At 51.6% G+C, this 19,446-nt stretch overlaps 4 protein-coding genes across 7 annotated transcripts; 2 read left to right on the top strand and 2 right to left on the bottom strand.

Moving 5' to 3' along the window:
- Positions 1-155: 155 nt before the first annotated feature.
- RHCE (Rh blood group CcEe antigens) lies at positions 156-6,773 on the top strand. Its single transcript, XM_084222767.1, has 10 exons — positions 156-406; positions 865-1,051; positions 1,274-1,424; positions 1,555-1,696; positions 3,223-3,383; positions 3,793-3,930; positions 4,161-4,306; positions 4,825-4,904; positions 5,930-6,003; positions 6,299-6,773. The coding sequence occupies exons 1-10, from the start codon at positions 223-225 to the stop codon at positions 6,323-6,325; spliced, it is 1,290 nt and encodes a 429-aa protein (XP_084078893.1). The 5' UTR covers positions 156-222; the 3' UTR covers positions 6,326-6,773.
- Positions 6,774-7,502: 729 nt separating this feature from the next.
- On the bottom strand, positions 7,503-11,293 carry TMEM50A (transmembrane protein 50A). Of its 3 annotated transcripts, none has more exons than XM_084222803.1 (7): positions 11,238-11,293; positions 10,711-10,813; positions 9,953-10,065; positions 9,246-9,313; positions 8,569-8,661; positions 8,114-8,174; positions 7,503-7,909 (listed from the first exon to the last, which is right to left on the bottom strand). In XM_084222803.1, exons 2-7 carry the CDS (start codon positions 10,801-10,803, stop codon positions 7,864-7,866), a joined length of 474 nt encoding a protein of 157 aa, XP_084078929.1. In that variant the 5' UTR covers positions 10,804-10,813; positions 11,238-11,293; the 3' UTR covers positions 7,503-7,863. The 3 variants fall into 3 exon arrangements, with proteins under 3 accessions (XP_084078929.1, XP_084078928.1, XP_084078930.1); XM_084222802.1 differs by having other exon boundaries at positions 11,203-11,255; XM_084222804.1 differs by lacking the exon at positions 11,238-11,293 and adding an exon at positions 11,154-11,168.
- A 105-nt stretch (positions 11,294-11,398) lies between these two features.
- On the top strand, positions 11,399-15,957 carry RSRP1 (arginine and serine rich protein 1). The gene is made up of 6 exons (XM_084222776.1): positions 11,399-11,589; positions 11,721-11,776; positions 12,860-13,438; positions 13,761-13,915; positions 14,996-15,079; positions 15,437-15,957. The coding sequence occupies exons 1-6, from the start codon at positions 11,519-11,521 to the stop codon at positions 15,623-15,625; spliced, it is 1,134 nt and encodes a 377-aa protein (XP_084078902.1). The 5' UTR covers positions 11,399-11,518; the 3' UTR covers positions 15,626-15,957.
- A 543-nt stretch (positions 15,958-16,500) lies between these two features.
- SYF2 (SYF2 pre-mRNA splicing factor) lies at positions 16,501-19,182 on the bottom strand (the record flags this gene model as incomplete). 2 transcript variants are annotated; one of them, XM_084222795.1, is made up of 7 exons in its annotated part: positions 16,501-16,899; positions 16,976-17,074; positions 17,796-17,886; positions 18,170-18,287; positions 18,553-18,678; positions 18,901-19,017; positions 19,096-19,182. In XM_084222795.1, the coding sequence occupies 7 exons, from the start codon at positions 19,150-19,152 to the stop codon at positions 16,734-16,736; spliced, it is 774 nt and encodes a 257-aa protein (XP_084078921.1). In that variant the 3' UTR covers positions 16,501-16,733. The 2 variants fall into 2 exon arrangements, with proteins under 2 accessions (XP_084078921.1, XP_084078920.1); XM_084222794.1 differs by having other exon boundaries at positions 18,901-19,152.
- Between the last annotated feature and the right edge of the window lie 264 nt (positions 19,183-19,446).

Raw genomic sequence — 19,446 nt, 5'->3', positions numbered from 1 at the left:
CTCTGAGCTCAGCCCATGTGAGCTGGACTCCGTTTGGCTCCTGCCGCAGCCCAGATAAGGAGCTGCTCCCTGCTGACGCCTCTTGGCCTTTTTATCTCTGGCTGAGCTCTCAGTGCTGGCCCCCACAGCTCCTCTGCTGCTGGTGTGAGGGCACAGGGCAGTTCCACAGGGCACAGGACCAGAGCAGTCTCTCCTGTGCTGCTCCATGCAGCCGAGGGCACGATGCCTTCCCCCGACCTCAGCTGCCGCTGCCGCTTCCGCTGCAGCGTGCCCTCGCTGAGCCTCCTGCTGCAGGCTCTGCTCCTCATCCGCTCCCTCTTTGGCCTCCCAGATGTTGGTGGCACCAACTACTCATCCGTGTCCCGGTCCCCAGCCATGCCCTGGACCTCGTCTGTCTCCTACCCAGGTAAGCCTGGCACCCTGCTGGGGAAGGAGGGGGGGATCCCTGCTCCTCTTGTGCCCTGCACAGCAAGATCTGGTGGTGAGAAGGTTTTATTGCTCTTTGAACTTGCCAGGAGTTTCTTTATGTTACAGGTGTGATGGGGATCCAAGACTAAATTGTCATTTGGGTCAGTTTTCTCTTGGGGTTTTCACCTCTCAGCCCCCATCCTGATCCATTTACACATCCTGGTCCATTCAGATCAGTGTGGAAAAATAATTAAGCAATTAATTCAACATTAAGGGTGTTCTTTCTTTGATTATACATTGGAAAGAAAGCTGTGGAATTCTTTGCAGCTCTAAACAATAGTGGCACTTAAATTTTTGTCTGAAGGCTTCTTAGTTAATTGTAATTTTTTAATTGATCTTTTTTTTAACCAGAAATCTGCATCACTCACTGCTGTCTTGCTCTTTTCTGTTCTGCAGAATTTCAAGATGTCAACCACATGGTGATTTTTGGATTTGGCTTCTTCCTGATGGTTCTGAGAAGATTTGGCTTTAGCAGCACGGGGTTCAACTTCCTGCTCGTTGTTCTTGGTGTCCAGTGCTCTGTGCTGGCAGAAGAGTTCTTAGTTTTCCTTAAGGAAGAACCAAATGAAGTTGGTTTGGAAAGGTAATGAGTTCATGTTAGAGCTGGGCTAGTGCAGAACTGCTGATTGCTCCCTGTGGAGGTGAATGCCTCCTTGTGGGGCCCTGCTAGGGATGGGCACAGTCACATTTGCAGGCATTTTAGAGGGCTTTTGGGTTTTAAGTACATTGCTCTGTGTAATTCCTTTCTATTGGCCCTGGTGTCACCCTGAGACTCAGTTGTTGTTCTTTCCTCTCTTTCTTGCAGTCTAGCAAAGGCTCTTGTGAGCATGACTGCTGTGGTCATCTCCACTGGGGCTGTCCTGGGCAAGGCCAGTCCTGTGCAGTTAATTGTGATGACCCTGCTGGAATTAATCTTCTTCTACACGAGCAGATACATCAACAGCAAATTCCTGGAGGTACCCTGGTGGGATTTGCAGATACGTGGGGGGAATGTCCCTGGAGCTTTGGAGCAGCTCTGTCAGGGGCTGCAGCCAAGGCTTTGTGTGGCCTGGTCAGCCCAGGATGGTGAATGTTGTGTTGGTGCAGGTCCCAGAGCACGTCTCTGTGATGCACGTGTACCTCTTTGGAGCCTACTTCGGTCTGGCACTCGCCTCCCGCTTCCCTGAGCCTCCCCCAGGGCTGGACAAGAGCAGGAGCACCCCAAAGTCAGAGCTGTTCTCAGTGCTGGGTGAGTCCTGGCTGGAATGCCCCAGCTGTGTGAGGGATTGCAGTGAGAACATGGGGAGGGCTGGGGGTGTAAATGCAACATGCAGCTCTGAATGCAGCCAAGCACAGAAACTGCTGCTGTTTGTGACAAGAGCCCCTTTCCTGCCTGGCCCAGAGGCCACTCCTGCCACAGCTGGGGCTCAGTTTGCTTTGCCACCTCAGCAGAAAGGCTACTCCAGGTTACCAGTTCTTTCTCCAGGTTCAGCACTCCCTTTCCTGGCCAAGTTGTCCCCTTGGCTTGCTGGGGAGGGGCTGTGAGCCAGAGCTGAGCTCATAACTTGTGTTTCAGCAGAGCTCAGGCTGTTGGTCCAGGTGGTGCACAGAGATAGAAAAGGGCAGTCCCTGCTGGTAAGGGAAGTAAAAAGATAAAGCCTGGTGAAGGGTGGGGAGTGTGATACAGGCAGGCCCACGAGAGAGGAGCTGGGGAGGGACAGGCTCAGTGTCTGGGACTTTCATTCCCTTTCTTAGGGAAGCAATTTGGTGGTGTCATTATCACAGCTTCTGTAGTGCAACTGCCACCAGCAGAGCCCCGGGCTTCCTGCAGGGGTCCACAGAGTCTCATTCTCAGTCAGTCTTTGCCCAGTTTAGGGAATACAAAATTTAAATGCTGCTCTTTTGTGTCCCTGGAGTTCTTGTTTGCTGTTTATTTCCAGAGCTGAGCAGATCCTCATAAGAATGCTGCAGAGGATTTTATATCTGTATTTATGACTGACTGCCTGATCAATGGGAATAGGATGAATCATCTCACAAGTCCTTGGTGCCACCATAAGTTCAGTGTTGCTGAAATGGCCTCTCCTGTCTGAGGCAGGGTTAACTGTGCCTTGCTGCACTGCCATCGTGGGCATTAGCAATGGAAACTGGATTTGTGCCTCATGGTGACAATGCCTGTGTCACTTGTTAGGGGTCTTGGACAAGAACACATCAAGTGCCACTGTCAGGTGGATTGCACAAGGGTCTGGTACCTCTGGGGGAGGGGGAACACAACATCAGTGATGGGAACGGGCTAGAAACAAAATACAGCAGTTGGGATTGCCAGAGGAGCTGAGCTTGTGTTTGTGTTGGGGTCTGTGCACAGCCCAGGGCCACGGGGCCGGGGCCGGGTGGGACCAGCCTGGGGTGCTCCGAGGCCACTGAGGTGCCTCTGTCCCTCTGTCCCTCTGTCCCTCTGCTGGCTGGAATCCGGTGTGTGCAGCGCTGCCCCAGGCAGGTGAGGAGTGATGCACCCTGCCAGGCAGGGCACTCGCTCCGGGGAGCCTGGGCTTCCCAAACTCTTTCCCCTGAGAAGCAGAAGCTGTTTCCATTCCTGTTGGAGAAGCCTGTGGTCACTGGCAGCTCCTCACTGCAGTGACCTCAGAGCAGCTCTGCTTTGGGAAGGGTTTGGGAGTTACAGTGAGTGCACACTGTGGGCTGGAGCCCCGCAGAGACAGGCACAGATGGGGTCCCTGTGGCTCAGAGCAGCTCCTGAGGGTCTCTTTCCTTGTCCCCAAGGCACTGTGTTTGTCTGGGTGTTCTGGCCAAGCTTCAATTCCGTCCTGGCTTGGCCCCTGAAAGTGCAAGCAGCGCTCAACACTTCCTTGGCCCTCGCAGTGAGTGCTGTGGCTGCCTTCATGTTGTCTGCTCTGACCTCCAAGGATGGCAAATTCAGAATGGTAAGGACAAGGGGAAACCCTGCACGGGGTTTTTCTGTTCAAAGAGATTTTGTGGTACCCTCAGGAATGCGCTGGAAATACAAGAGCTGTTAACTGAAACCTTGTCCAGGGCCTGACAGTCACAGACCCACAGAGGGGTTTGGATGGGAAGGGGCATCAAAGATCACCTCATCCCACCCCTGCCATGGGCAGGGACACCTCCCACCGTCCCAGGTGGCTCCAAGCCCTGTCCAGCCTGGCCTTGGACACTTCCAGGCTTCCAGGGGCAGCCCCAGCTGCTCTGGGCACCCTGTGCCAGGGCGTCCCCACCCTCCCAGGGAACAATTCCTTCCCTCCTTCAGTGTGAAGGCACTGTCCCTTGTGTGTCCCTGCAGCCCCTGTAAGAGTGCCTGGTCCTGTTCTGTTGCAGGCTCACATCCGCAGCGCGGTGCTGGCCGGAGGGGTCACCGTCAGTTACACAGCTGGCTTCATCCACCACCCCTGGATTGCCATGGTCCTGGGGCTGCTGGGCAGCGTCATCACCGTCCTGGGATCCCACTGTGTGCAGGTAGTGCTCCATCCCCTAAATGCTCCTTGGATAAGCTGTGTGATTTTTGTTTTCCAATGCAGGATACCCCAAGGGAAACCTCTTTTCCAAGCTAGGGAACCTGAGGTGTTTTGAGCAGAGTGCAGGATTGCAGCTCCTGAGAGAAAATTCATCCTCTAGGTCTGCAACAGCTGATCTGCAATTCCCAATTTGTGTTTCTGGGTGTCAATGAAACCTTTTCTTCTTCTCAGAGGTGCTTTAATCCTGCCTTGAAGCTTCAGGATACTTCTGGAGTTCATTTCACTTTTGGTTTGCCTGCTGTGCTTGGAGCTGTGGCCCACGTTGTTCTCAGAGTTGTAGAAGATGGGATTGATGCACAATGGAATGAATTATCCAGGTACATAAATTCTTGTGGTAAATAATGAAGATAAATAATCTCACTGCAGGGTGCCTTGAGAAGAGTTGTCAGACATCCAGAGAGCCTGATGTCATCACAGATACATTGTTTTATATCAGGTAACCCAAGATAACCCCTGAAGTCCGAAGGAAAAAAAAAAAGTCAGTAGAAAGGAATTTGAGAGTTGAGCAGACTGGGCATGTGCCTCCCTCCAAGACTCACTTTAGGGTTTGGGATGTTTTGGGGAGCTCAGGAGGGAGGGAGAAATGAGAGTGCAGCATGAGGGCCTGACACTTCTCATCATGTTCTTAATGAAACATTTGAAGAAGTTTTAATACCAAAAAAATGGACAAAATAAATCTTCTGAAGTTTGCATTAGGCTTCTGGTATGTTCCTAAAACATCTCACTGCAGCTGCAGATTTGGGAATTACAGCTGCAGTGGGAGATTTTGATAGGTGCAGATTCATTCACAGTGGCAATGCTGAATAAAAGGTGAAATGCTTTTTTTGCTTTTCAGACTGGGTTATGATGCCTTTGTTTATATTGGTGCCTTCTGCCAGACCATCAGCACTGCCTTGATAACAGGTTTGATTACAGGTCAGTACTGAAACATCCCAGGAATCCCTTTATTTCCTTGGAGCAACTTTCTCTGGGTAAATCACTTGTGGGATAAATGGAAACACGAGTGCCAGGGAACTCCTCCCAGCCAGAGCTGTTCTGCACAGAAATAACCCAGCAGCACCATTCTTTCAGTGCTGAAGTTTTATTTTAACCAAGGTTTAACAGCTGCCTTCAGCCTGCAGACAGGAGAGGTGTGAAGATGAAAACACTTCCCCTTCTGGGTGTTGTCTTATTGACAGAAGATGACCCACTCTGGGGCTTGTCACTTTTTAGGCCATTTGGAGCAAATGTGCAAAGTCTCAGTAACACCAGGAGCTGCCTCAGCCCAGCTGCAGCCCTTTGATCAAGAGATTTGGGGAATTTTGGGACTTTTTGCTGCTTTGGGAGCAGCAGCACTCACGTGGCTCCCGTGGAGTGCTCTGGTTTGTGCAGCTGCTGCTTTTCCCCAGCCTCTGATTCTGTCTGGAGCAACAGAGAAATGGCCAGTGAAAATTGCTGGGAAACACACCCTACAAGGATTTTTGGAGTGTTTTAATTTATTTAAACCTTTGCATTACTTGAAGTGTAATGAAGAAGGAATAGATCTTTAGAAATCATCCAGCAGAAATAACAAACATTCAGTGTTTAAGCAATTGTTCAAAACTCCAGAGATTCCCATCAGAGATCCCAAACTAACAGTGCTGATAAACCAGACTGCTTTAAATACACAGGCACTTCTCATGCAAGAAACTCATCATTTTGATGTATTTTCATAATCCAGCAGCTGTTTAATGGGGTTTTACCCAAAGTAATTCATTTTTGGTATCCCAAGCCTTGATCCTGGCAAGCCTCTTTTTCTATTTAAGGCCAGCTCGAGTCAGGGGGGCTCTGCTGGAGGATTTAGGTCTGAATTTGTGTTTTGATCTGTTACATTTGGATAAATGTTGCCAAGATCCTCCTGTTACAGGCAATCCTCCCCTTGCCCTGGTGTTCATTTTGGATCTATTTCTTTTTACCAACAGGTTTAATCTTAAACATCAAACCTCTGAAAGCTGTGCCTGTCTCCAAGTACTTTGATGACCAGTTTTACTGGGAGGTGAGTTTAAAAATGATTTCAGATTCACTGTGGGGGAGTTCACTTAGCACCTTGATGAAGAACTCCAGGTATTTGACTTAAAAATATGGGGGGGAAAAGGGGTTATTCCTTTCCCCAGCACATTTTGAGGCACAAACAGTCCTTGGGCACCCTTAGGTGCTGATGTGAGGCTGTGTCTGAATTACAGCAATAACAAATGGGTGAAAATAAGCTTTTAATCAGCTTTTCCCTTGGTTTGGGGGGTTTTCCTGTGATGATTTGATATGTTCTGATACAAGAATGTTTGTGTTCACAGTTTCCCCACTTGTCTGTTGGATTTTGAGTGGAGGATCCCAGCTGACAGACAGGACCAGGATAAGATTTTTCTCTGAACAGCTATGATGGGTTCAAAGAGCACTGAAATACCAATTCTCAGGCCCACAACAGCCACACCAATGCACACTCAAAAACTAAACTGTTCCAGTTATTCTTGAGAGATACAGAGTGTGACTTCACAGATGCAAACTTCAGGTGCATGTGCAGCTTTTCTGCTTTGTTGGCCTTACCTAAAACATTTTTTAGAAGATATGTACAAAAAAGTTGTCTGCATTCATGGCTTACCAATCCAAATGCTTGGAAACATTAAACTATTTTTAGCTCCTGAGTTTACAAGGCAAAATGATGGATCTGAAAGTGTCATTTCTCAAGGAGCACTTCTTATCTAGCAAAGCACTCAAGTTTTTAAGCTGAATTGATTCTGCTGAAGGCCTTGACAGGCCAGGATTTGATGAGTGAGCTGGAGCAGGGCCAGAACTCTGCATCCTGCCTGACTGAACTCCTGGAAAAGTCTGGATGTTGGGAGGTTCTGATGGCCAAAGTTCAGTTGTGGGTGGTGTTCCTGAACCCCCTGGGCCTTGCTGCCAAGTGTGAAACACAAAGAGAGCTCAGGGCAGTGTCTGGGGGGGACAGCACAGGGGATGGGCCTCGGTGCTGCCAGCACCCCATTCTGGAGTGCAGGGCTGGGCACAGAGCATCCTCTGCCAGAGAACCCAGGTTTTAAGTGGACTGGGATCCTCAGTGTTTCTTTCTTTCAAAAATAGTTGACATGGAAAACCTTCCAGCAGTGCTTACCTAATAAAGAGTGAAAAGTGAGCCGTGGCTGTTTCCCCTCCTGTGAGCAGGGAGGGAGGGAGCTCGTGACAGGCTGAGCCCTTTGATGAGGCTGCCTGGCCTCATTCACTCCCTGATGCCTCAGCAGCTCCCAAGGAATGCAGCCTCCCAGAGGAAGGGCCAGTTTTCCTTGTTCCCAGCTCCCAAAGAGCCAGCAGGGGTTCAGCAGCTGCCCAAACCTTCTGCACACAACTGGGAGTTGGTACTTCCCAGACACTTCCTCTTTAACACCACAGGATAAAGGAAATATTCAGGGATGGGGGGAAAAAAAGATCCCAAATCACCACAGTTCTGAATGACACAAGAAAAACCACACACCAGCAAGTTCTGAAATTGAAGAAATGGTTATATTGCCCAGATATAGGAAATATTTAATAAATATCTGTTAAAAGGTTGTTTAAATGCATTTTTAATAAGTCTTGGAGTGTAAATAACATCATAGAAAGAGCTGGTTAAATACATCCATATTCCACTCTCCTCTTATTTGTAACAAACATCATTTTAGAAAAGTGACTCCACTGTTGTTTGTAGCAGTTTTACATTTCTCAAAAACACCACAACACTGAAGTGGACGTACAAGAGTAAAAAAAATAACCAGAATCGAGCTGGATTTAGTGCTTTCAGCTTCCCTTGATCTCTTCAGACACGATGGAAGGTTTACAAAATGGTTTTACAAAACTCTTGGGGGGTGCAGGTGCAGCCCAGGGGGGTTCACTGCCACAGATCCTCTGTGCGACCAAACTTGAACACCAGGCCCCTGTGGGGACAGCAAAGGGACACCACAAATCCAACTGCTCTTGTTCAAAACACAGGGTTTCCAGGGGATTTGTCAATCCAGGTTAATGCAGGCACATCCCAGTTTATTCACCAAACAGGACTTCAGGACCAACCAGCTCACAGCAAGTTTCAGGTTTTTATCATTTTAATTAAATGGTAAACAAATAAAAGAGGTCAGTCTTACCCGAAAAAGATGAATGCATTCTGGAAAAACACTGCTATTCCTGGGTACACCACTGGTTTTTCTAAGAGAAAAAAAAAATCCCTATAAATTTTTTTTGAAGTAATTTTCAAGCATATCCCATTTCTGACATGTCATTTCCCTCGTGCTAATTTAGCAGACAGGCTTTGGGAGCAATCTGCAGAACTCAGTAATTTGTATTCTGGGAATAAGTCTTCACCCAGGGAATTATTCCCTTAAAACTGCAGCAGTTTAATTATATCCATGGAGTTCCCAGCTGGGTTTGCAGAGGAAGTTTGTACTAAGAAATAGATCAAATCCATCCCAATATCAGTTATTATATGGGAGAGTGGAGTGTAGGGGCAAAATATTCAAACTGGGCCTCTAAATACCAGTTCTAAAATCCAGGACAGTGCCTTTTAGAAACTTCAACTCCCAAAAATAGGCTCAGCTCTTACCTTTAACCACGTAGCCCCCAAAGAGGATCCACATGGAGGCAATGAGGGACCCAAAGGCCATCATGAAGCCAATGAAGAGCCAGATGCGAGCCCCTGCAATGGGATGGGGATGTCCTGTGTCTGTGGGACCCCACAAATTCCCCTGGCAAGGCTGGGACCCCCACAAACCCCCTGGCACAGCTGGGAGCCCCAGCCCCACAAACCCCCTGGCACAGCTGGGACCAGCTGTTGTATTTTCTGAGACCCCCCCCATTGTTGGAAGGAATGATGAATCTATGTTCTTAAAAAGCTAATTTATTATTTTCTAATCTATATTAGATTAAAAAATGCTATACTAAAGCTATACTAAAAAATACCCCAAAAATACAAACAAAAAACTAAAAGATACTAACAAAAACTCGTGACTCTCTTTCCAGAGTCTGACACAGCTTTGCCCCTGACTAGCCAATAAATAAAACCAATTTACATGAAACCAATAAAACAATCACCTGTTAAATAAAACAATCTCCAAACCGACACAACACAAGAAAAACAAATCAGATCATTATTGTTTTCATTTTTCTCTGAAGCTCCTCAGCTTCCCAGAAAAAAGCCCTGGGCAAAAGCAACGTTTCAGAAACTAGAATATTCTATTTAGCAGACAGAGTAGGACAGTGAGAGGGACCCAGCCCTGGTACCTGTCTGGCCCAGGCAGCCCTCGCTGTAGCTGTCCCCCCGCACCTGCCCGTTGGACACGGCGTTGATCCTGGGGAAAAGGGGACAAAAGTGGCAGTGAAAGTCTCCTTCTCCCTCTCAGTGCCCTGCAGGGCTGGCTCCCTGTGTGAAAAGTGCACATCATATGACTGTCACCCTGATTTTTGAAGTTTTTCTAAGCCTTCTGATGTTTACCTTCCTGTAACGAACCTTCTCACCCACTTTCTGTAAATAACTCATTGTTTTCCATTCTTTTATAGAGAAGAAATTAAGACTGTTAATTTGTCCAGTGTCACTAGGGAGGTGGCACTGTCACCCTCCAATCCGCTGTCACTTTTGGAAATCTATCAATGTTAGAGTCAGAAATTAAATTAGTAGTGCTGTATGAATCTTTTTAAATAGTGTGGTAAATATAATTTCAGGTTAGAATGTTAAAATAGAAACTATGCAATGTAAGATACTTTAAATTAAATACAATTTTAGATTACAACATAATGTTAAAATATAAACTCTGCAATGTAACATACTTTTTTAACTAGCTCAAGAAAAGGATGAGATAAGTCAAGAACTCTTTGTTTTTATTGTCTTAACCCTGATTGTCCAAATTCTTAATACTCTAATTCTATTACTATTTTTGTAACTGCTTTATGACTATCAAACTTTTAAAATGTGACAACTTTTTCCCACTCACATGAGGAATGCAATGGTGGCTATCACCCCACAGGCGTGGTAGGAATGGTTGAAATCTTCCACTTGAGGATATTTCACAGCAGCATCAATAATGATCCACCAGCCTGTGAAAAACTGGGGGGATGGAAGAGTTTAAAATGCAGATAAAGCTTAAAATACAGATAAAGCTTAAAATGCAGAGCTTAAAACACAGACACAGCCTGTCCTCAGCCTGTGAGATGGCTCTAGAAAAACATCAATATTTAAACAGCCTTACAGCCTCCAACCCAGACTAAACTGTGACACCATTAGTTTGGGATCAGGCTGGCTGCAAAGCCAGGGATTTGCCCACTCCAGCAGTTACTTCTTGGGAAAAACTGAAATTTAAACGAAAAATGGACGGAGGAAACCAGGCCAGATTTTGTCAATAACCCTGCTGCTACACACAGGGACAATGTATCCCTGCTCTTCCTTTCCCTGGAATTGTTAGGTTGGAGCAGCTCTTTAAAATCAATTCCAGCCCCCGTGGTCACCACGGCGTCGCCAGATGCCACATCCAGGTATTTTGTGACCATTCCCAGGGACAGTGACCCCAGCACTGCCTGCCCACCCCGGCACGAAGACATTTCCCCTTTTATCCAACCCCAGCTCCCACCGCCACGACCCGAGGCCGTTTCCTCCCATCCTCCCGGGATCAAGGGCTCCCAAACCGCTCCCGATTTTCATCTCAGGACAGAAGCCCCAGAAGAACCCAAAGTCCCGAGCGGGGTGGGGCCGTACCAGCACCCCCGCGGCCACCGAGGCGATGGTGTTGCGCTTCTCGCCCCAGTCCACGCACTCCGAGCACCGCAGGCTCTCCAGGAACCCGGACATGGCTCAGCGACTGCGGGAGGAAACGGGAGCTCCGTCCGCGCAGGAACCGGCGGCTCCGCGGGGCGCGGCTCTGCCCGGGGCTGCCACCGGGGCACCCCCGATCCGGGCACCCCGCACCCCGCGCGGTCACGGGGCGCGCACCGCGCATCCCCCGCACCCCGGTCCCTGCACCCCGCGCATCCCCCGCACCCCGGTCCCTGCACCCCGCGCATCCCCCGCACCCCGGTCCCTGCATCCCGCGCATCCCCCGCACGCCGGTCCCTGCATCCCGCGCATCCCCCGCACGCCGGTCCCTGCCTGCTCCGGACCCCGGTCCCTGCACGCCGCGCATCATCCGCATAACCCCGCACCGTGCGCGCCCCCGGCCCCGCGCGTTCCCGCCCCGCGCATCCCCCGCACCGTGCGCGCCCCCGGCCCGCGCACTCCCCGCGCACCGTCACGGGACGCGGTGGCGGCGGCGGCGCGCAGGCGCAGCGCGCGCGCGCAGGGGCGGCGGGGGGGGCGGGGCGCGTCCCGAGCGCCGGGGCGGGGCCGCCGTTCGGGGCTGGGCCGGCGCGTGCGCCGCGAGCGCGCGGGTTGCGTAACGGGAGGGACGTTCTGGAAGGTTCTGGGGCTGCCCTCAGTCGCTGGCGGGCGGCGGTAGCGGGCGGAGGCGGCCGCGGTTCTGTTGCTTTTCTGTCGCCCTTCTGTCGCCCATCGCGGCTGGCCCGGCGCTATGGGGGTGACTCACGAAGCGGGGCTCTCCCCTCAGGACCCGTGCGGGGGCAGCCCGGCGGGCTGGAGCCGGTGAGGCGGCGGGCCGGGGCACGGCCGGGGGGGAGCAGGCGGGAGAGGCCGAGCGCGGTGGCCGCTGCGGGGTGAGGGCCGTGCATCGCTCTCGGGTGGGTTTTTACGGGTTTTTATTTGTTTTATTCCAGGAGCGCGCAGGTGCCTCAGGGGAACCAGCGCGGGGCGTGCCCGGCAGCGCCCAGCGGTGAGTGAGGGACCGGGAGGGACCGGGGGATCCGGACGGCCTCGGGCCCCCGTGGAGCGGGCGGGACACGGGCCGGGAGGGGGGTGGCGATGGCAGGCGGCACTGGGGGATTTCTGTTATTACCGTCCCGGCAGTGTGACCTTGGCCCTGGCGTAGAGGTGAAATAGTAAAACTTTACTTGGAATAGTAGCGAGAGAAGTGTGTCTGACAGCTCTCACGCAAGTTATATTTTAAACAGATTTCAGTGCGGGGGTGGGATTTGTTGCCTAACCTCGCTTTGCACCGAGCGCTAAATAGAAATTCCGTGTCAGAGCGAGCTTCCCTAAACTGTAAACTGGTTACGTAACTCCGGGCTTAAGTCTTGTGATAAGATTCTTACCCCGAGTAACCTTTGTAGCCATAAAATGGCTGCCACTCCAGGGACAGCCATTTTAATTATTAATATAAGAAGTGCTGCGTCCTGTGCGAGTCACGGCCACTGAATCATCACCCGGCTTTGCACAGAGCGGTTTAGCAGCAGCTTGTTGCATGCGCCGCTGGGATGTGCGGAGCTGTGTGCCACGAGTTTTATGACCAAGATACAGGCAAGATCTTAGCTGCTTTATACTTAAAAGATACTTTCATTTCCGCTTGTTGGAGTAAAAACCTGCCTGGAATTGTAGCAGAAAAGTCCTCACTTTGTACTGAGCTGCAGGCAAATGGTTATTTTGTATCATAGTGGGTGAGGAAATACCGTGAAAATTCTTTTCAAGAATATCAAGATTTTCCTCCTTTTTGGAGGAAAAAAGGTACTGCTTAAAGAATTTATACTTAAAACCCACACAGACTTACTTATCTCCAGAATTCCACAAAGAACTGCTCATGGTTTAAACTGAAACCTTTCTTTTTTCACACAACTCCGTGTTTCAGTGTTGTGGCTGAGTTTAGGAGAGGGAGCTGCAGAGCTGAGCTGTCACCGAGAGATGACTGGGCTTGTTGGGGTGTTTAATTATCCCTGGCCTCGCTGCCCGTGTGTCACCGTGTTTGTTGTTGTTGAGAAGGTGCCCTGGTGCCCACAGACGCTGACCTTGTCTCTCCCCGCAGGAACAGAGACGGGGCACTGCAGAGCCCCGGCCAAACCCGAGGCAGCGGCTGAGAGCGCGCAGAAAGGCGGCGCGGGGCAGACGGCCGACATGGCCGAGTTCATGGACGACCTGAGGCTGGGCTCTCCCGAGCACAGGGGCTCCCCGGCGCGCTCCGGCTCCAGCCGCTCCTCCAGCCGCTCCTCGCGCAGCTCCAGCTCCAGCAGCTCCTCCGGCCGCTCCTCGCGCAGCTGGAGCCGCTCCCGGTCCCGGTCTCGGTCTCGCTCCCGGCGGCGCGGCTCCCGGCGCTCCCGGCGCCGCTCCCGCTCCTACTCGCGCAGCCGCTCGCGCTCCCGCGGCTCCCGGCGCTACCGCGGCCGCTACCGGCCCCGGCGCTACCGGCACCGCTACGGCCGGCGCCGCTCCCGCTCCTGGTCCCGCGGCAGGGCCTGCTACCGCCGCTCCTACTCGCGCAGCCGCTCCCGCTCCCGCGGCCGCCGCTACTACGGCTTCGGCAGAACCGTCTACCCCGAGGCCTACCGGGGCTGGAGGAGCCGCTCCCGCTCGCGGAGCCGGTCACCGCTGCACCTCAGCGAGAAAGGTACCGAGGGCTGCGGGAGGCTGCTGTGGGGCAGAGCCTGGCAGCAGGGTTTGTTTGGGACGGGCAGATTGTCCCTCACCTGCTTGGTGTGTAAAGCCCGAGTGAAGGAAACCTCAGCGTGGGTGGACAAATGTATGAAAAATTGTATTGCAAATGTAATAAAATTGTTCTTTAGAACGTTAATTGGCACAGGGGACAGGCTGTGATGAGATGAGTCCCAGATGATGATTGCATAGATGCAAGACCTGCAGGATTTAGGCTTGAGTAGGTACACGTGGATTTTAATGTAACATGCTTTTTTTTTTATTCCTTCCTCTTCTAGACAAGAGGGAACTCCTGGAAATTGCAAAAGCCAATGCTGCCAAAGCTCTGGGAACAGACAACATTGTCCTGCCAGCCAGCCTGAAGATCTCTGCTCCTGCCAAGGAGGTCAAAACTGAGAAGCAGGAGCGTGAGGAAGCCACAGAGTCAGCTGAGGTAAGTATGGAGCGTTCTCCCTGAACAGGTAAACACCTCTTAGACTTGTCTGCATGGCTGTGCTGTAGTTCAACTGTGGAGGTTGTGCTTATGAGCTCAAACTCTTGAACAAAAACTTCTCCAGAAACCTCGAGGCTTTGCCTTAAGCTGGAAGCACAGAGGCCCTCTTGGAGGTGGTTGACCCTGAGTGTCCACTAGGGACAGCTGGGGAAGGAGAGGAGACTTGTTCCTTTGACTTGTTCTCTTCATGGGATAATCCCCCTGAATTCCACTAGTTTATGCCTTTCTGACCTAAAACCAGTAGTCTCCTTGCCAAACCTAGTGAATAGTCTGGGTTGTGGTTTTTTTTAAAGGTTAAATCTTTCTGCATTTTTTAACTGTTAAAAGCTTTTCATGTGCAACAGTTTCCCAGAAATTCCATACCCAAGCACACAATGCATTTTACATACTTTATTTCTGTCTTATAGAAATCATGACTATGGTTCCAGACATGAGGAAGAAAATCTGGTGGTAATTAAGGGACTTTGTGGGCTGTAGGTGCTGTGAATTGAAGGGAGGGAGAAACTCGAGCAGCTTAAAGTGAATTTCAGTTCGGTTCTGTCGTGGTGTGTTCCCCTGAGTCACAGTAAATACAAACCTGCAGCCACTGCCTGGCTCAGGTGCTGCTCTTGGAAAGGGAAGTGCATTTGCTGAGGGTTTGACACAAATGGTCCAGGCATCCCTTTCATAAACATATGCAATATATTCCAGATGTTGAGAGAGTACAGAAGAAGAGGCCTGCATCCCTTGCAGATAAGTTTATTGTTGTTCTCCAGAGGATGGGTGTGCAGAGCTGCTGCCCCTCGTGTCCCTGCTCTGGTGTGGAGCTCGTGCTGGGACCCTGAGTCCTCTCTGGGCTGGAGCTGCCTCCATTGCCCCGGGAATGGGCACAGCTGCCTCGGGCAGGTGCTGCCTCTGGGCTCAGCACTGCTGTGCTGGAGCTTTGCAGCCACTTTAGATGAAATACTGACCACTCCACAGAAAGCTGTGCTGTGCCCTGGGTCAGGGAGCCCCTCCTAAGCTGTGTCTGCTCTTCTTTAGCAACCTGGGAGTGCAGCTGAGGACGTGACCAAGGCTGGCATGGAGAGAGCAACCATCCAGAGGAGCATTTCCTTCAGCCCTAATGTGAGTGGTGCAGTCCCAGGAATTTAATGCTTGGTAATGATTTCCCTGCAGGAGTTGGTAGAACACCCTGGATACACCTCAGCAGTGTATTGAAATAAGTGTTCACCCTCAACCTAAACAATTTAAAACTAGAACTAGTTTAAAACACAGCTTGTCTCAAGTTATATGTTTTAGTAATGCAAGCTCAGGATTCAGGGATTTCTCCTGTGTTAAGTGCACATGGTTGATACTCAGTGTAAGCATCAGGAATTTCAGGAGCTGGAGAGAAAACATTTCTATTATTTATATGATCAGCACAGATAAAGCCCTTGGGTTTAGCACCTTTTCTCACAGGAAATGTCTTTTTCTTTTCCCCAGAACACAATGGCCAAGCCTGCCCTGCAGAAGCCAGTGAGCCATGTTGTGGTTAAGGAGCCAGTGGTTTCTCCACCCAGGGAGGATGACAGGAAGGGAAGCCCCTACGGGCAGTGGGTTCCTGTCAAGAAGGAGGAGAAGAAAACATTCCTGAACTTCTCACCCAAAAGCTCCCTGTTCCGGGCACGCTGAGGGGAGTCCCTGTCAGACTGCAGCACTTGACACCCTCTGCAGAGAGGGGGAGATTTCTGATGGGCTTGAAGACTTGTTAATACTGAGTATTTATTTTGAGGTCTTAATTTTTGGAATCTTAGGTTTCTCTTTCAGATAGAGAGCACACAGATCCAGAAGCCACAGATGGGAATCTTGTGTATATTTGTAAATATTTTTTATTGCTTTATTGGACTAGAACTTGCAGGTGGGTAACTTTTTCTAAACCATAGTTGAGTAGCTGTTCTTTGAACACCTGGATTTACCTTGTGTAACTGTTTACTTAAGTGAATAAAGTTTAGTTTTGCACTGGCTGTGTCGGGTGTTAGGCCTGCGTTCATGTGGTCGTTTCAGCTCCTCTCTCGAGGTGCAACACAGGAGAGCTGTTGCATCATTCCAGAAATGGATCCTGCCTCAGTCCAGGCCTCCTCCTTCCCTGGGTCCCCTCTGGAGGTGGGGATTGTGTAGGATTTTAGCTGCCTGCCACAGGAATGTCTCCAGTTACTACAGGGTTGTGTTTATTTGCTTTAAGATCAGCCTCCCAGTGAGGCAGGCAGGGAAAGGTGCAGGAGCGCTCCAGACCTCTGTTCCAGGAGCAGGGAGTTCAGGAAGACAAGGAGCTCTTGCATGGACTGGGAGTAACTGGTTAAACTTGGCTTTTGTATAAATAAATTATTAATAAACTGAATTGAACTACTGCTATCTGAAAGCTTCTTTTATTGAATGGGTGGGAGGATCCTGTGTTTGTCCCTTCCCTGCGACTGAGGCTGGGCAGCTGCACTGCCAAGGAATCCCACCCTGGAGAGACAGGGGAGCTGCCAAACAAAAACCCGAGGAACTCAACTCCCAAATTAGAGCAAAGAGTTTATTTAGAGCAGGGAAGGCAGAACCTGGCTACTCCTGCAGCCAAAGCTATTTACAGCTGAATTCTGCAAATTGTTCAGCACGCTAAACACCAGGGAGCTGAGACAGCAACAGCTACAAGCGACTTTTGATACAATTTGAAATAGAGAAGAGTAACAGAGGAGCCGAGAGTGAGCTGGGCCAGGCAGGCTCACCCAGCCCAGGCTCTGAGCTGGGCCAGGCAGGCTCACACGGCCGTGCCCCTCTCCAGGTTCTGTTTGATCTCGGCCGTGTATTTCCCGTAGAACCTCTCTGCCTTCTGGTTGAACTTGGCGTTCCTCTCGTTGATGTAGTCGATGTCGGCGTCGTCGTTGTAGGGCCGCCTCCGGCTGTACTTCTCCCTCTTCTCGATCCTGGGGGCGGCAGGGGCTGAGCCTGGGCCTGCAGCACCCCCAGCCCTGCCCTCCCCCATGCCCTCCCTGTACTCACTGCTTCTCCAGGTCTGCCACCATCCTGTCCACGCCCTCCTTGGAGGGCACGTGGGTGCCGTGGAGGAGGCTGTTCGAGGTGGGGTACAGGGCCTCCCCGCTGTGGGGAGAGCACAGTCACACCCCTGGCAGGGCTGAGGCTCCTGGGAACCCCAGCAGGGACCTGAAAGCCCAGCCAGTGCCACCCCTGCGCCTCCCACCATCCCAAATTGCTCCAAGCCCTGCCCAGCCTGGCCTTGGGCACTGCCAGGGATCCAGGGGCAGCCACAGCTGCTCTGGGCCCCCCCACCCTCACAGGGAAGAGCTTCTTCCCAATATCCACCCTAAATCTCCCCCCTTTCACTGTGAACCCCTCACCCCTTCTCCTGTCCCTCTCCTCGTGGTTTCCCTGCTTTTGTCCGAGTTCCCCTGTCACACCTCACTCAGCTGTGGCAATCCCAGACTCAGATGACAAATTAAACCCAGTATTAAACCCAACAGAGGAACCAGCAGGTGCCTCTGGAAGATACAGAACCCCCAGAAATGCCAAATCTGTCTGAATGCAAACTGGGCAGGTGTCAGTCCTTAAACCAAGCTTAAAAACCCCAAACCCTGCTCCAGGAAGTGCCTGATTACACACTGGAACGTGACCCAACTGGGTGAACACTTCCTCCAACTCAGCAGTGCCCAGCGGGAGAAATAAACCTCATTAATTACCCCACCCCCCTCCTGAAGCAGGGCCACTGAGATTACAGAACATGCCAGAGCACAGAACAGGCAGGAGGGATTTCAGGGTGTGCTGGTCCCTCCGAGATGCCACAGGGACGGACAGCAGGACTCACTGCTGCTCCTTGAGCTTCTCATACTGCTCCAGGTCGGGCTTGATCTGCCGGGTCAGCCGCTGGTACTGGCGCAGCTGCGCCGCCGCGTAGTCTGGGTGCAAAATGACAGCATTTATTGGCTGTTACAGCAGTGTTTTAGATCTTTTATAGCATTATTTTACTATTTTATAGCATTATTTTATATATTTTACAGCATTTTTAGTATATTTTATGCCATTTTTAATATCTTTTATAGCATTGCCTTTCGCAAGTTATCACTGACCATGAAGATTCTGCTATAGAACAATTTGTAATCCTTTTTACCTGCTTCTTGTCGAGTGTAATCTGTCAATTTATAGCATTTTTAATATATTTTATACAATCTGTAATATCACCTGAGAAGCCCAGGTCGGGGTTCTTCTTCTTCTTCTTCCTCTCCCACCTCTCGGCGTCCTCGGCGCTGACCTCCAGCAGCTTCACCCGCTCGTAGTCCTCACCCCGGGCTGCACACTCCTGAGAGAGCAGCTCAGCTAATCCCAGCTCTGCACAGCCCAGCCCAGCCTTGCTAATCCCAGCTCTGCACAGCCCAGCCCAGCCCTGAGAGCTGCCCAGCTGGAATTCCTCACAAATCCATTTCTGACAGGCAGGGATTGGAACAGTCCGGAGTTAATTAGCACGGGGATTTGGGGTGACAATCAGCAGTGAGTTAATTAGCACAGGGATGTGGGGTGACACCTGTGAGTGCCTGCACACCCCGGGCTCTGGGGCAGTTCTTTACCTTCTTCTTCTCCTGCACCTGCAGCTCCCACTCCAGCCGAGCTTTTTTAGCTTCCCAGTTCGGGGGCAGCTTCAGCCTCTTGTCCTCCTCCACCACCTCCTGGCTGTTCAGCTTGCAGGCCTCGTACTGGAACCAAACAGGGCAAAACTCCAGCACAGAGAGAGAGAGAACAACTCCGAGGGGAACAGCCCCAAACTGCACAACCCCGACTTCTCCCGGGGGGCACAAACCCACCCCGAACAACCCCAGAGCAATCAGGGCTGGAAGGGGCCCCTGGAGATCGCCCAGCCCGACCCCCAGCGCCAGTCAGGCAGTGTCTGGACCCGGTTCTGGTCCCGTCCCCCGTACCCGCTTCATGTGGAGCTCCCGGAACCGGCGCAGCCGCTCCTCCCGCCTCTGCTCCGCCGCCGCCGCCGCGGCCGGGCCGGGCTCTGCCTCCTCCTCCTCCTCCTCTTCCTCCTCGCTCTGCAACGAGCTGCACTCAGGCAGGAGCCCCGGGAGGAGCCGGGACCCCGGTCTCGCCCGATCCCGCCCCCGCCTCACCCCAACATCGGCCTCGGGCACCCCCAGGCTGCTGAGGGCCGACACCGCCGCCGCCATCGCGCCCCGCCGGCACTTCCGCCTTCCGCCGCTTCCGGTGCTTCCGGCACTTCCGGCTTCCGGCGCGTCCTGCCGGGCGCCCCCTAGCGGGCGGGAGGTGCTGCCGCCGCTGGATCCCGGAGTTCTCCCAAAATGCGCAAAATCCCTCGGGAGACCCAAAACCGGGCAACGTTACAGGGGAAGGAAAAAAAAAAAGGTTTCGTTACAACTTCTGAGCGAAGAAAGTCCAGAGGCCGGGCTCTCCCGGCCTCACACGGAGATTTATCATGAATTTACCCTGCGTTGTGATGAACC

This window comes from Fringilla coelebs (assembly GCF_963513975.1).
Source record: "Fringilla coelebs genome assembly, chromosome: 28".
NCBI lineage: Eukaryota > Metazoa > Chordata > Aves > Passeriformes > Fringillidae > Fringilla > Fringilla coelebs.
The sequence above is the reverse complement of the archived record's forward strand: the minus strand, read 5'-3'. Positions and strand labels throughout refer to the sequence as shown.